We start from the raw sequence: 15,018 nt of genomic DNA, 5'->3' as shown, positions 1-15,018 counted from the left end.
AGAATTTGACGCACAGAAGTAAAATAATTTAATACAGGTAGCCCCCTATATTCACGAAAGCGAAATTAAACGCCATCACATTCTAATTTACTTGTGGTGTTCTTTACTAAACTCGTTGCCAGGCCAGGAAGATAAGAACGTCGGGAAGAAAGAATGAGGCTGGATCGAGATTTAACAAAAGGGGTAATATATTCTATATAATGATATAATAGACAAAAGGGATGGCCACATCCTCGTGGAGGTTCACAAAATGAAATTGCATATGTAAATTAAGATAAAAGTAAGATAAGGTACACCTAATCAAATAAATAAAAGGGAGATTTATATTAAGGGGTCAAGCGGGTTGAGTGAGTAGACACTACAAAAAATCCACAAAGATCAGCATTAGAAGCAGTAGTCACTTAGGGCCAAACAAGTTTCTTTTAAAAATGAATTATTTGGGAAATCATATTTTTTTTACTTTTTAATACAGTTTGAAAATATTTTGAGATAAATAAGATTTCCTTGACAAATATTACTTATTGGAAATCTCGACTCCTCCCGTTTTTATTCCTAAAAAAACTTATCTTTGGCATTACATATATCAAAAACCTTTCTAATTATGGACAAAAAATTCAATGTATCAATCAGTCATTTATATACATATATAAATTAAAACATTGACTGTAGATTCATGGAAAAAATTATCTGCATGTTGTACAGATGCTTTTTCCATATTTGATGGATGGAGAGATTTTTGAGTAAATTTGTGAGCAAATCTTATGTTTTCATTGATTTCGTTGTTATATAAATATTTCAAATATTTTGTTGTCAGCTGTCCTTTCTATCGTCTAGCCAGCAAGCTCTAAATACCCCCATGGTCATTTCATAATCAATTATTTTAAATTAAATAAACGAAGTAATCAGTTATACGCAGAGGTGCATAAAATACAAGCTGTTATCATCCAACACCTTGCTAAAATAGGTATTGGAAAGTGGGGCAGCTTTTTCTAGTTGGATATTTCAACAGGTTTTTTTTATTTTCCAAAGCTATCATTATTATTTAATTCTTGAGAAGAGAACATCTAAATATAAAGTAGTAACTCCTCATAAAAGACGGAGATTCACAATGACGAGTTAAAAAAGTAAGTATAATTGAGGATCGATATTGGAATTTGGAGTAGTTCCACCTTATATACGTAGTGGGATTTGTGGTAATTTTTTTCCTGTCACATGGCTATGATTATGACTATCTCTCCTTGTCTTTTACACTTACGGGTTTATACATCCTACGGTGTCTTATTTCGTCATCTCTATGCATGTGATTGTTGTTGTGGCTATGATTATGAATCTCTCCTTGTCTCATCAAAGTCATATCTATTTCTTCTAGATGAATTGAATTGAGTTGGATTTTCATTTTGATTTTCTTATTCACCGGCAAGACAAAATATTTTTTCATATCAGATCGGAAAATATTTTGATATCATTCTATGTCTAATATATACATACAGCTCAATATTTCATAGACTTATTTAAGTCAATTATGGGTTTCTTATTAAATTTTTTGAGATGAGTAGAGAAATTCAGAAAATATTTGCTATTGTTTAAAACTTTCATTCGACTTTAGATAATTAATTCGACGCTGATATACCCTTTTAAATAGAATTGATCAGTCTTTAATTATTTAATTGTGACAATTCATTTTTGCTAATTTTAAGTTTTGGGGCCTCCAAAGGATTAATTGGAATAATTTTTTGATGAAAAACTACTTCTATTTCGTTGAAGAATACTAATGTAACCCATACACGATTTGTAGAAAAATCAATAAGCCTACTTTAGTGCTGAGGGGCCAAATATTATCTTTTATTAATGACGAAAAAGTATAGAATATTTATCTCCACTATAAACATGTATTAACTTAAAAGTAACCTTCGACAGTACGGATCACATAAATAAATATTCCACATGAATTCATTAAATAAAAATTAATGAACGCGATTAAAATTGTCATTTTTAGAAATATATTTTTATTACAGTTAAATAAAAAGAACTCATTGATAACTAATTACAATATTTATAAAGAAAACTTAGAAACTGCGATACGACACTCAAAGATAACATAATGAATGGGTAATGGATTTACAAAAAAATTATTATACATATAAGTCTTTCCATGTTCGTAATCTTCTCTTATTTTCATATATAATAGTAATTTTAATTATAAGTAGTGCGACAACTAATGGTATGAAGAGTAAAAGTTTCGTTGTATTTATTTTCTATTATCAAAAAGAGCTCCATAAGTTGCTCCCATCTCGGGCAGAATTGGTATCTTAGAAGAGCGCTCATCTCCATAATTACCAGTTAAACCACTAATAGAGTTGATAAAAGTTATTTAATTTCTTTTGTTGCACTTTCGATAAAGAGATGATACTTTAATTTTCAAGTTTTTGTCTTTAAAAAAGAAAAAGAGTCGGGGGGGAAAAATATATATATAAATATACATATATTTTTTTTAAAGTAACTAATTGAAATGCCCCATACGAAGAACATTCCTACGATAGTTATCCTTCACAACGGTCGCATAATCCATATTTGGTCTACATAAATAAAATTAAAGACCATGAATGACACTTAGATAATACATAGTTAATTAATTAAATCTTATGTAAAATCAAACCAGTTGAGTCTTAAGTGTGGAGAACAAAAAAAAATTGAGCACACATTTGATCTTTTTATAAAAGAAAGGTGTCTTTTTTATTATATTTCACTTAAGATGTTGGTATTAATTAAATTTATCAACTCAATTTATCGGAGAGAAAGAGATAAGTTATTTATTAATTGTCTAAAACTCACTTAGATCCAATAAGCTGACACTTCATTGCCTTTCCATCCAACTGACGATTGTGGTAAGTTTCAACAGCTTTCATAGCATCCTCCTTATTGACAAACACTACTTCAGCAGCACCAGGACTCGACACTTTAACTCTTTTTAAAGGTCCGACATCCCCAAATAGCTCTACAATATCCTCTTGAGTAACAGCGTTGTGAAGATTAGAAACAATGACCTTTGCTCCCTGAAGAGGAGAAACGTAGTTATTCGACATATTGTCGTTCACTTGTCTTCCTCCACTCCCTGGATAAATTCGGTTATTGTCTTCCTATAATATTATAAACGAGATTATTTATAACTCCATAATGAAGATTTTTTTTCTTTTACACTTACGGGTTTATACATCCTACGGTGTCTTATTTCGTCATCTCTATGCATGTGATTGTTGTTGTGGCTATGATTATGACTATCTCTCCTTGTCTCATCAAAGTCATATCTATTTCTTCTAGATGAATTGAATTGAGTTGGAACATATTCATAAGGTGATCTTGAGCGATCGTGTCTCTAAAAATACAGAAAGAAATAAATAAGCATACTATACATAATTAATGACACAAGTCAACCAGTACCTCCATTGGAAGACGAGATGATGCATATCGGCCACTTCTAGTGGTTAAGGGGCTCTGAAAATTATTTAATTAATATGATTATTTTTTTTTAAATAATATATTTGTTAATTATTTACCCTTAATCTACTTTGTCTTGACCGTGAATCATAATAATCCATTTCAGGAGATCTACGAGACATTGGACGGTAAAAACGCGCTTCATCAATGGGAGATCTTTCTCTAGCTATATTTTGCCGTACAGTTCTTTTGAGGATGACGGGATCTACACGAGTAGTCATTAATTCATCTTAAATGTTCAAAATATTAATTATATATATACATTTATCATAAATGTAATATGTAACTCAATACACTTACAATCAAGACGAGCAGATTCAGTCATGTGGCCACGAATAGTGCGTGTTAGGGGAACCTGCTTGGCAGGACGCTGCTGCTGTTGCTGCTTAGGTTTGACAGTTGGTCTAACTCTGACATTATTCGTCAAGTTTTTGATGGGCCTTACTTCTTTTTTCTTCTTTAAAATGGTTTTAGCAACACCATTACCTTGTGGAGCTGGATTCTTCTTTTTGGAGGTTGTAAGAAGGATTTTGCCAGTTTTGGTTGTTGTTATCGTAATTCCTCCATTTGCACTTTTCTTCACATCAAGCTAATAATAGGAATCGTAATAACGTTAAATATAAGTAATTTCGGAATCCAGTCATAATAAAAAAAGAAGTAACTTGAATATGAAACATATTCAAAGAAAAGGAATCCTAAGATCACGAATTCCAACAGCAGAAGGGAATGCTTATATATACTAATTTAAAACTTCATAACATTTCATTTACTAATGACAGATTTTTAAAAGAAAATAATGATACCACAAGAACGTTGTTGGAATCAAAATGCTCCCCAGATTGGTGAATTCCAAATAAGAGCTACAACTTTCAAGGAATCGTCTTAGCCAGAAGACATAATTTGCCTTTCATTCCAGAGTAGACAGCGTAAATAAGAAACTAAGTACAAGCAAAAACTCTAAGCAAGAATTTAGTTTGGTTACGTGAGGATCCACTTTAAAAATATACAGATACATATTGATCATTCCATCAAAAAAAAAAAAAGTTAAAACGAAACGATCCTTAATGAGCTATCGAATATGAGCATCAAGAGAAACGTTACCGAAAAATAACTAAGAATTGAAGCATTTTTACTTATACAAGAGTAAGAATTAAACTTCAGTGAAGATGGATCGGATCGATTAATCAAGATAAAACTACAAAAATAGCTCTAATGCCACAACACATTGCTTTGGATATAACATAGATGTCTAGAAGTAGATTCTATTGATAAAAAGAGACATTCTCTCCAACCACGAAACAAAACGTCGTAATTCCGCACCAATTATCCAAAATTAGATCAACGAAGACGATGAGTAAAAACTGCAGGTAGTTGTATCCGCTTTAAGAAACTTTTCGGGTCAGGGGGTTCCTTATGACGATTACGATCCATTCTTTATGCTATTAGATCCCATTATAATATAAGTTTTAAACGTTAGTAGATATACCACTTTACATTCCAATTCATGAAATTAAGATTCTCCACGATTTCCAGACTATAAAAGGCTTTAAGTTGAATTTGAATAAGGTTATTCATGCAACACCATTCATAACCAGATATTCAACTAATGGATGGAAGAACATGAATGAGATGATAAATATAATAATACCATTCATAATCAGATGTTGTCAAGTAGCAATGATGATATTCGAATTATATGATGCTATAATTTGGACTTTCTCATCTGATCGGTTAATAATTTATAGCGATAAGGTAAAATTTTGAAAGAGATGACATAGGCAAAAAAATTGTTCTCGTCCTATTTCTCATAGAATCATCATCCTTTTGATCATCGTTCCATTCATCCATGCCTCTCTCTTTCTCTTTTTATGCGTCATTATTGATCCAGTTCTGTTGTTAGAAGACAACTACTCACAGAAGAAAAAATCGTCGATGTAGTTATAATTGGTTGAGGTAGGAATTGTTGCTTGCGCGTTTGTTCGAGAAATGAAATGTCAAAGCAAAATATTAAGAAATATACATACGGTATGACTTGGCTCACATTTTCAGTGAAAATGTAGCACCGCTTCAGTTAGTGATTATTATATTAATCAATCCTAATTGATTCAACAACTTGTTGTAAATAATAATTATTTCTTATAGAAAAACAAGTGCGAGATCATTATAAGAGTCTAAGTGATACTCTACATAATTTAAGATCCGTTAAAAATACTCGTTGAATGGAAAGGCAAAATATCAGAGTGACTAGCAAGATGAAATATCAAAGATCTTCGGCTGCATCATGTTGAACGTCATGCTCATCGTAGGGAAAACACCAATTTCGGGAGCATTTATAGATAGAGTACCAATTAAACCATATTTATAAAAGAAGTTATGAAATGAGCGATTCAAATTTGTATCATGTACAATGTACAGCCTCCCCTCGCCAAAGGGAGCTTTTGCCTTTTCAATCAAAGCCGGCGTGTCAATGCCATATCCACAGTGTACATGCACTCACACCGCGCTATTCAAGACACGGATTATCCTGAGTAATCCTTCATTAACAATTAAGACGCCTCATGGATCTTAGGACAGGGATTTAAGTATCATAAAAACCATGGGAGAGGGATCCGTACTTTTCCTTTTTTCAAATTGCGAATCTTCTCCAATTTCTCTCTTGCATCCGTAGTTTTGGCCTTTTTGACCAGGGCATCCCGAGCATCCTTGATATGAAGTCGGTTCTTTGATATAATTCGATTACGAGCGTCTCCAGCAGAGACTTTCTTATTTCCTTTGACAATCTTCATTTCTCACTCACAACAGGTGACACCTCAACAGAACAGGAACTCGATGGAATGATGGATTCTTTCGCGGATGGTCTCTTTTGTCGTTGAGCAGAGCTAATAAAATACAAACAAGCTATGAATTGCTGCCTCTAAGACTCACTCTTTTCTGTAGAGTGTAGCCAGTAGTAGTCTTCCTTCACTCACGGCCCACGGCAGATTCTTTCTTCCCTTCTTTTTCTCTCTCTCTCTCTTTTCACCTTAAAGGGCTTAGGAATACTTTTTGAATTCATTCACATACATATCAACCACATCCCCTTATCCACCTACACTACAGCAAACAACAACTTTAGCTAACGTCTAAAAAAAATTTACTAATACTAACTTTACTAAATTTATACATTATTTCTGAATAAGAAGTAAAGTTTGTAAAATTAACATTCCGTAGTTCTTTTTATTAATTCTCGTGGCAGATAAACTAGCCTCCATTTCCCATACATCTGCTAGCAATATTCTATATTTTTTACTACCGCCCACACGACGCCTATTTTTATTTATTATTTTTTTTTCTTTGTGACTGCCTATAGCATTAAACCATGACTGCCCTACTAGTTGACTCATTTTGACGCGTACATGCAATTGGCCAAATTATGTTGTTTTTTTGGATTATTTTTAGATATTTTGCGAAATGAGTAATTTTCTTAGTTTAATCAAAAATTAATTACATTTCCTTAATATTGTGATTTGTGACATTTCGAATGAATTTAGTTAGTATCTTTAATAAAATATTATGTAAAAATGGAAAAGAAAAAATATGATGTTTTTAGGAAGGAGAGGATTTTATAATATAATATAATTAGCAAAATGTTGTTAATTTTCCAAAAAATATCTTAAAGATATTCATTTAATCATCTAAGTATTGTTTTTTAGATGAGTTCAATTTGATGTTCTATAAATAGCTTATGCTATTGGATTAAATAAATACGTCAAATAATGATGCTATAAAGGGAATATATTTTTAAAGAGGACTCAGTACTTTGTATTTCTTCTAAATACCATCTGAAAGCATATAATTATAATTAATCCAGGTTTTTTAAATATTTTAATTATAAATATGTAAGATTCTTATCTTTGATAATGGCTATTAAAAATGAATGTAAGTCACTTGGCTCCCATGTTCTATTCTTTCTCTCTCTTTCTGTGATTTTTCTCTTTCTATCCAACTACTAACTACTTAGGGATTCTTCCAGGAAGGCTCTCGAAAGTCGAAGACTCCTTGAAATTGTCAAAGGTTGTAGGATGACTCTCGTCCCTTTCACCGTCAATATTTGCAGTCCTCATTAGTCGCATATTATTTATTACATAGTATTAAAAAAATCTGATTTTCTAATTAAAATTTTAAAGATAATAAGGTAAATGTTTTAGAGATCTGTCAAAGGTTAAAAAAACTCATTTGAATTTGTGGACTCTTAAGGCTTTCATAAATGACCTGTATTTGTTGCTAAGTAGTTTCACTGACTCATTTCCTACTCCCTTATAAGTACATCTTCTTTGATGAACTGAAGGGGTTCTGGTTGTAATTTTTGATGAATCATTTATGACAGTCTCCAGATGTGATTATAACCAAAAAGTACGAATAATTATATAATAGCATTGCTTATATTTTATTAAATTTAATTACTCTATTAATGAGACATGAATTCAGTTTTTATATTGGTGTTGTTGCTTCAAACACGATTTTTCAATTTTCCCAGTGAAATTGAAGCTATAACATTAAGAGCCATTGTTTAAGACACAATATGAATAATAAGCGCCGTGACAGGAACAACTACGGTGTCGGCGGAGGCGGTGGCGGTGGATACAACTTTCCGTCATGGAACTATGGTTGCACACTTGAAAACAACACTCAAACAGGAGCATTCGAAACATTTTATAATGGAGTAAGGGAATCCAAGCGGCATGAAGTTCCTATTGCATCCCCAGTCCCTCCACCTTCACTCTCTCTACCATCAGCGACAACATCATCTCAGAAATCTGGCTCAACTCCCTCGCAAAATGAAGATTCACAAAAAAAGGTGCTGGAAGAGGCACCTAACGAACAACAACAAGAAGATGCTTCTCCAGAAAAGCCCATTCAAGAGATTTTAGAGGGTCGCAACGCCATAGTTTTTTGTAACGAACAATCAAAATTGCGAAATTGGAGCATGGAATGGGAACAGGTCTCGGAGGAAGGTCCTCCACATATGAAGGTGTTCACTTGGTGCTTAAAAATAGGAGATATTTCGGTGGTAGCATCTGCTAATAGCAAGAAAGGAGCTAAGAATAAAGCCGCTGAAGACATGGCACGGAAGTTGGACAAATTACCTAAGGCAAAGAAACGAGCGCATCCCTTTCAAATGATGGGGTATCCTCCTCCCATGATGTATGGAATGAATCCTATGATGTATCCTCCACACATGGTTCGATCTCCATGGCAAAATCATCCACGACCTGCCAAAAAAAAGAAACCTAACAGAAACAATAAGGAAGGAAATGCGAGCTCGTCATCTGTGGAAAATAAACCAAAATTACCTAATCCCTCACAAGATAATCCCATATCTCAATTGTACGAATATTGCAAAAGGATCAAAGGGCCTGAACCTGTCTTTACGACTATTTCTGAAAAACCTATCGAGTCTTGTGTAACGGATCGAGGTTTTTATCGAAAAAAGGTGGAATTTACATTACAGGTTGAGGTGGCTGGAAAAAAGTATGAAGGAACAGCTATGACAAAGAAAGACGCGAAGCATAAAGCTGCTGGAACTGCATGGGCTTCTATTGAGAATGAGATGAAGTCTAATAACAACAGTAATTAGCCTTTTGTTTCGGTCATTGTGCAATATTTCTTTATAGAAACTTTGTTTCTTTATTCAAAAGTTTCTCTAATTATAGAATTTATCCCCCATAGTGGGATTTATGTTTAATTGTATGTATAGCAGTTTATTGAATTATAAATAATGATTATTGATTGTTCTAGTATACGTTTTATATTTTGCAATTTTGTTAAATTAAGTAAAATGAATACAAGGAGTTAACATTTATGCATTTAGATACATCATAGTTAATTATATATATGGTCTATTCATTAAAACGGTAAATCAGTGTTCTGTGGGCTGAAGGCGTTAGGAAGCAATCTCTCCAAATTAGTTATTAAAACCTTGCTATCATGACGAACAAGGAATATGGGTAACTTTGGGTCAAATTCTGCCATAAATTGCCGACATGCACCACAAGGTGAAGCAAATTCATCGTTTTGAAGATCTGCTGAGATCGCGATACTTGTGAATTCCTTTTTTCCCTGAGGAAATTAATTGGTAATTAAAAAAGACATAAATATTTAACAACTTCTTAATATAACTTATAATCTATATTTATTATACAATTATTGTTTTATTTATATTTATTAATCCAACTAGGAAGATAAATGTCTTTTTATATACGTACAGATGCCACTGCGCTAACGATTGCGGTTCTTTCGGCGCAAATACTCAATCCATATGATGCATTCTCAACATTACATCCCGCTACGATAGATTCATCGGCACATCTCAAAGCAGCACCCACAGAGAATTTGCTATATGGACAGTATGCTTCACTCCTCATCTCCATACTTTTCAAACAAAGTTCTTTATCCTTTTGGGATAATACTGATAGTTCGACAATCACTTCTTCTGACGACATATTATTGGTAAATCTGTAATAAAAAATGACAGAAATGAATTATTTATATATCCAAATTCCATCTGTTAATAGTACTACTTTTTAGAGTATCTTTATTCTGGGAATATTAATAAGAATACTCAATATACATATAATCTATTGGGTGATGTCAGTATATATTTATCTACAATATATATATATGCATAAAAAATTGAAGCGGCCTTGCTCTTTTTGAAATAGCTAGTTTAAGCTAAGCGGTACACACCGTAGTACCTACAATATATCATATGTATTTTTTTCTTAAAACACGGAACCTATTTTGTATACTTACATACAGGTAAATTACAGATTATATATAATTTAGATGTGGAAATATATAACTTGGTTAATTGACATTGATATACATTTTTTAATATCCTTATGTAAAATCAAACTCACACATTTAATCTTATTGAGACTCTCAGACTTAATGGAAAAAACTCTAATATAGCAAATTAGCATGTAATGCGTTTTTCGTGTTTAAAATAAAACTTGTCTTGAGTTATATTTAGTAATAATTTAAAAATTTAACTTTTTGGAAAAGTTAGGCGGGTATAAAGAATTAAAATAATTTAACGAAACGCGAATGTGAGGAACTAGATACAATACAATGGTGGAGCATTTTAACATTTTTCGGAAGATGTCGCTTTTCATATGAAGTCACTCTGTTATTTTTCTTACTTCCTAAGGAGTCATTGACTGCAATTTATATAAGACTATTATAATTAAGAGGGATGAATGATGAAGCACGCCTCACACTTAAGAATTGCTGAGGAGAAAGAATAAATTAATTTATTCTTTGATTTTTCCTATTTTGAATTTCCCACCAAAGAGAAATATACATTTTTACGTATTCATTGTTATTAGAATAATAATAAATGTATTATTTAAGAAACAATGGTCATTTATTGTCAGAGATGGGAAATTGGACTCCATAGATTAATAATAAAATATATATTCTTACATTAATGATAAATGAAAAAATAATGGAGAATAAACATCATCATCTATGAACTCGAATAAACAAAATAGTGGGTTAAAAAAACCTCCATATTGAAAAATCTTCACTACCTCAGCTTATTCCGTCTTCCGGACTCGAATGAACAACTTCTAAAAAGTATAAGATATTAGATAACCTGATAATTCCTATCCTATAATAATTAAACAGTGCCTCTAGTGCACAAAAAAAGTTTTTGTGCACCAGGTCATTTTTCAGCTATTGATTATGTGGGTCCTCGTTTCGTTACTTGGTTTAAAGCTTTAAATGGGCAATTAGATATAATTAATGTATAAGAGGACTACTATTACTTAAATTAATCATTCGTTAAAGCAAACATTAAAAAAAAATTTATTTTAAAATGTATATTTGAACTGATCTTACCGGTAAATATTATAGAGTACAAAAATCAATAGGAATGGTAGAAGATCTTGACTCTAACTATTAATTAATTGATTATCAATACAACAGTTAATAAATATGGTTGGTATAAGAAAATATCAAACTTTTAACGCACTGTAACGCAGAAAGCAAATAACTGAATTATGAAATGATTTTTAGGAATAAAAACCGAAAATGAAAATTGTATCCAAAAATATAAAGCATGTGCGCCTTAATCATCGATCTTTTTATTATAGTTGAATATAATTATATGAATTAATAAGTAAGGTAGTATATACATTCTACTAGGTACAGTAACTATGAGTATGTACAAATAATTTCCAATGCTACAAAAATTATACTACTAACACGTCGTTATCTTTATTGTATAAGCAACCTTTCCTCCAAAAAGAAACAGAAAAAAGGCCCGAAATCATCTGGTAGTTAGCTAAATAAGTTAATCATACCAACCGCTATTTATATTTTATATATTCGCAAACCATCACTTTTGTATTATTTATTTACCCTGTTTAAAATAAATTACATATTATTAAAATCTACATAGTATTTGATTTGATACTGTATTATAATGTTGCTTAGTAATATTTCATTAAAAGAATAGTTATGATAAGTTATTATATTATTTCTCTGAAGAAATAGCCAAAAAAATTTCATAGAAATAATAAAATGGCCAATATATATACTATATAAACGACGAGGGATCAACAAGAAATTGTATTCCTGTTTTTTTGGAAACGGAGCATAAGGGTAAAATAACTTTTTACTGTGTGTATTTATGAAAAAGAATAAATTATGATATGGGCGTGACATATAAACGGAGAAGAGGGAATCGACAGCTGACAATAAAATACATAGGGTTTTTTTGTGTTAGCGGGATACCTTGCTAACAAAAAAGATCCTCAAATTTATGTATATGTACAACCAATAATAATAATAGAATAGTTAACTAAATGGCGTCTAGACAAGCTCTAACTTGTTCAGCTGCATTTTCAAATTATAGCCATTTTCTAATATAACAAAGACGTGTTATTAAACATAGCAATGCCAGAGGTGTCCGTAGGGGGTGGGCTGGAGGGACTGTAACTGGATTAGATAATATCTACAGTGCTATGAGCTACCAATCTATTATAAGTTTTGCATGTAATTGGTTAATTCTTATTTTTCTTAAAGGGTGTTGATATCGAAAACTATAATATTAAGTAAAATCCAGATTCAGACTAAACAAGGTATTTTTTGTAAACATATATTTTGTGGACTTTTATACGATATGATTGCAATTGCATTTACCAAGTGGTGTATAATTATCTTCAGATTTTCGAGTCTGGCTTAATGAAGCTTAATGATATTTTATAAATTATGATAGAAAATATTTTATAGGTAATCATAAATATCAATTGATATAATATGAAAAATAGATTTAATTCAGTCAATGAAATGACGATCAGGTGACCAATTTTTGTTTGAATTTAGTTGGCTACGAAAAAAAAAAATTCCCGCAGTGAGAGTTCACTTTTTAAGAAATGCAGATGACGTTATTTTATCATTTTTCTTCGTGAAGTATCCAATTTTTATCCGTAATTGATTATCTTTCCGTTACCTTACTAACACATTTTTTTTTTTGGTCAGCTGTCGATGTTTCTGTTTCTTTTCCTTTAATCTGTGCTCTGAACGGTTTGGTTGAATAATATTTATGTCTTGTAAATCTGTGAACACCCTTCCAAAATTTATTAAATTATAATTCCATAGTTTTGAAGAATTGTCTAATTACTAACTGATTTTGGGGCTTTTTCTGTCCCCCCCCCGTATAAAAGGGTGCGTGATTTGATCAAGGTAACGAAGTGTTAAAGAGTAGTTCACGATACCCTCAGCGCCCCTTATGTACAAAAAGTATTATCGTAGCCAACTAAATTAGGAAATAAAGTTAGCAACGTGGTCGTCATTTCCCTACTTAGTTTTAGATTTGCTCCTGGAGTATTAATGTATTTCGACAACAATAGGAAAGTGATAAAAAAATAAACGGAACGCATGAACAGGGCTCATTTTCCACTCAATCTCCTAGCCTGATTATGATTAAAATGATCCCATGCTATATGGATTTATATATTTTTATAATTATTATAACACATAACTCCATCAAGTTTTACCTTCACTGTGTTAATAAAATCCAGTTATGGATTCAGTGTTCCATTAAAACTTATCAGCTATAAATGTACTATATATAACAATCAATCAAATAATGAAAGTTTGGGAAGTTATAACATTTGGCCCATGTAAAAGATCTCGTGGTTTCCCAACATACTGTCCAGAGAGCAAAAAAAAAAGTGGGTGGAAAAAGCCTTGTGAGGTTGGAGAGCATTTTCATGTCACGTCAGCATTGTTGATGCCCGCCATTTTGGGGACCTAAACAACCAAGTTATATAACAATAAAACCTATTTTTCATTAATATTAAGGAAAATAGTAAACTACTGGATTTGAAAGTTGTATCTAGTAGTGTCTAGATAAACAAATTGTTTTAGTATTCATTGCACCAAAAAATAAAACGACTTAAACCTTATTGTCTATCAAAAATGTTTACATCTCATGCCTAATTTGATTATATAATATATAACCCTAATATCTATTAAAAATATGTTATTACATCGTTATACAATTTTATTTATGTATTTTAGATAATAAATTAAGAATTAAAATGGAAAGAATAACATATTTTTCTGTAATTATCTAGTCTTACTTAATCGACCACCTTTTTTTTCCCTTACAAATTTAGACATTTTAAAGGAATTTTCAGTACTTATTAATTTGATTTAATTCAAATATCACTGTTTATCATAGGTATCAAGTAGAGTTCAATCAAGGTATTAGTTGTTTTTTTAATACTTAAAGTCATTTGATGAAGTTTTCTTACAATTTGTTGGAAATTTGTTCATTTTGTGTAGTAAAAATAACAACTATGAGTCCCAAGAAGGGCTCTCCTTCAATTATTATGAAATTTAAGAAATAATTGAAAACGCTCCATGAATATTAATATAATTTATACTTACAATTAATATAATTTATAACTCAACCATAAAAATAAGTATAAAACAACAGACACTTAGTTACATAATTTTATTAAATACTGTCTTTTTTCTGGGACTTTATAATAGACCATCATGACTCGCTTTTTTATCCGCTCTCAACCTCGACTGTCAAAAAGGAAAGGAACAATTTAAAAAAAAACATATGTTAGCTAGTGTTTTGCCAATAGTTAACTATTATTTAGAAAATAGTTATTAACTATTATTTACATTGAAGTAATAATTTTATCAAAATTAGTATGAATGACAGAGTATGAAATGACACAAATTATAAAGGAGGGCTTGATTGATTTAAGTTAATATAAAAATCCAAATCCTATGTAATACTTTTTTTTATTTCATAATGCGCAGTGTTAGCTGCTACTAAATCATACAAGAGTCAACTTATGAAAATTAATGAAAACAGCTGAAAATAAAATACAATGGTTCTAGGACAATTTGCCAAAAACTTTATTGTAGAAAGCCACTTTGCCGAATTACAACATAGCCAAAAAATATAACATAAATATATTTGATGTTGATTCATTTTGCAATACTATGTAATAA

General features: G+C 31.1%; 3 protein-coding genes across 18 annotated transcripts; 1 reads left to right on the top strand and 2 right to left on the bottom strand.

Annotated features, from left to right (window-relative positions):
• Positions 1 to 1,983: 1,983 nt before the first annotated feature.
• Positions 1,984 to 6,475, bottom strand: LOC121116615 (uncharacterized). 4 transcript variants are annotated; one of them, XM_040710887.2, is made up of 7 exons: positions 6,111 to 6,475; positions 3,796 to 4,084; positions 3,555 to 3,724; positions 3,439 to 3,492; positions 3,203 to 3,373; positions 2,833 to 3,137; positions 1,984 to 2,576 (listed from the first exon to the last, which is right to left on the bottom strand). In XM_040710887.2, the coding sequence occupies exons 1-7, from the start codon at positions 6,279 to 6,281 to the stop codon at positions 2,501 to 2,503; spliced, it is 1,236 nt and encodes a 411-aa protein (XP_040566821.1). In that variant the 5' UTR covers positions 6,282 to 6,475; the 3' UTR covers positions 1,984 to 2,500. The 4 variants fall into 4 exon arrangements, with proteins under 4 accessions (XP_040566821.1, XP_071743840.1, XP_040566829.1 ...); XM_071887739.1 differs by having other exon boundaries at positions 3,555 to 3,700; XM_040710895.2 differs by having other exon boundaries at positions 1,984 to 2,348; positions 3,555 to 3,700.
• Positions 6,476 to 7,447: 972 nt separating this feature from the next.
• Positions 7,448 to 9,337, top strand: LOC121116532 (maternal effect protein staufen). 10 transcript variants are annotated; one of them, XM_040710831.1, is made up of 2 exons: positions 7,448 to 7,590; positions 8,050 to 9,337. In XM_040710831.1, exon 2 carries the CDS (start codon positions 8,057 to 8,059, stop codon positions 9,110 to 9,112), a length of 1,056 nt encoding a protein of 351 aa, XP_040566765.1. In that variant the 5' UTR covers positions 7,448 to 7,590; positions 8,050 to 8,056; the 3' UTR covers positions 9,113 to 9,337. The 10 variants fall into 10 exon arrangements, with proteins under 10 accessions (XP_040566765.1, XP_040566746.1, XP_040566739.1 ...); XM_040710812.2 differs by having other exon boundaries at positions 7,455 to 7,622; XM_040710805.2 differs by having other exon boundaries at positions 7,455 to 7,622; positions 8,012 to 9,337.
• Positions 9,265 to 14,575, bottom strand: LOC121116588 (cytidine deaminase). Of its 4 annotated transcripts, none has more exons than XM_040710855.2 (3): positions 14,437 to 14,575; positions 9,741 to 9,990; positions 9,265 to 9,594 (listed from the first exon to the last, which is right to left on the bottom strand). In XM_040710855.2, the coding sequence occupies exons 2-3, from the start codon at positions 9,975 to 9,977 to the stop codon at positions 9,382 to 9,384; spliced, it is 450 nt and encodes a 149-aa protein (XP_040566789.1). In that variant the 5' UTR covers positions 9,978 to 9,990; positions 14,437 to 14,575; the 3' UTR covers positions 9,265 to 9,381. The 4 variants fall into 4 exon arrangements, with proteins under 4 accessions (XP_040566789.1, XP_040566793.1, XP_040566806.1 ...); XM_040710859.2 differs by lacking the exon at positions 14,437 to 14,575 and adding an exon at positions 11,377 to 11,526; XM_040710872.2 differs by lacking the exon at positions 14,437 to 14,575 and adding an exon at positions 10,288 to 10,418.
• Between the last annotated feature and the right edge of the window lie 443 nt (positions 14,576 to 15,018).

This window comes from Lepeophtheirus salmonis, chromosome 1, assembly GCF_016086655.4.
Source record: "Lepeophtheirus salmonis chromosome 1, UVic_Lsal_1.4, whole genome shotgun sequence".
NCBI lineage: Eukaryota > Metazoa > Arthropoda > Copepoda > Siphonostomatoida > Caligidae > Lepeophtheirus > Lepeophtheirus salmonis.
This window is presented reverse-complemented; position numbering and strand designations above follow the sequence as displayed.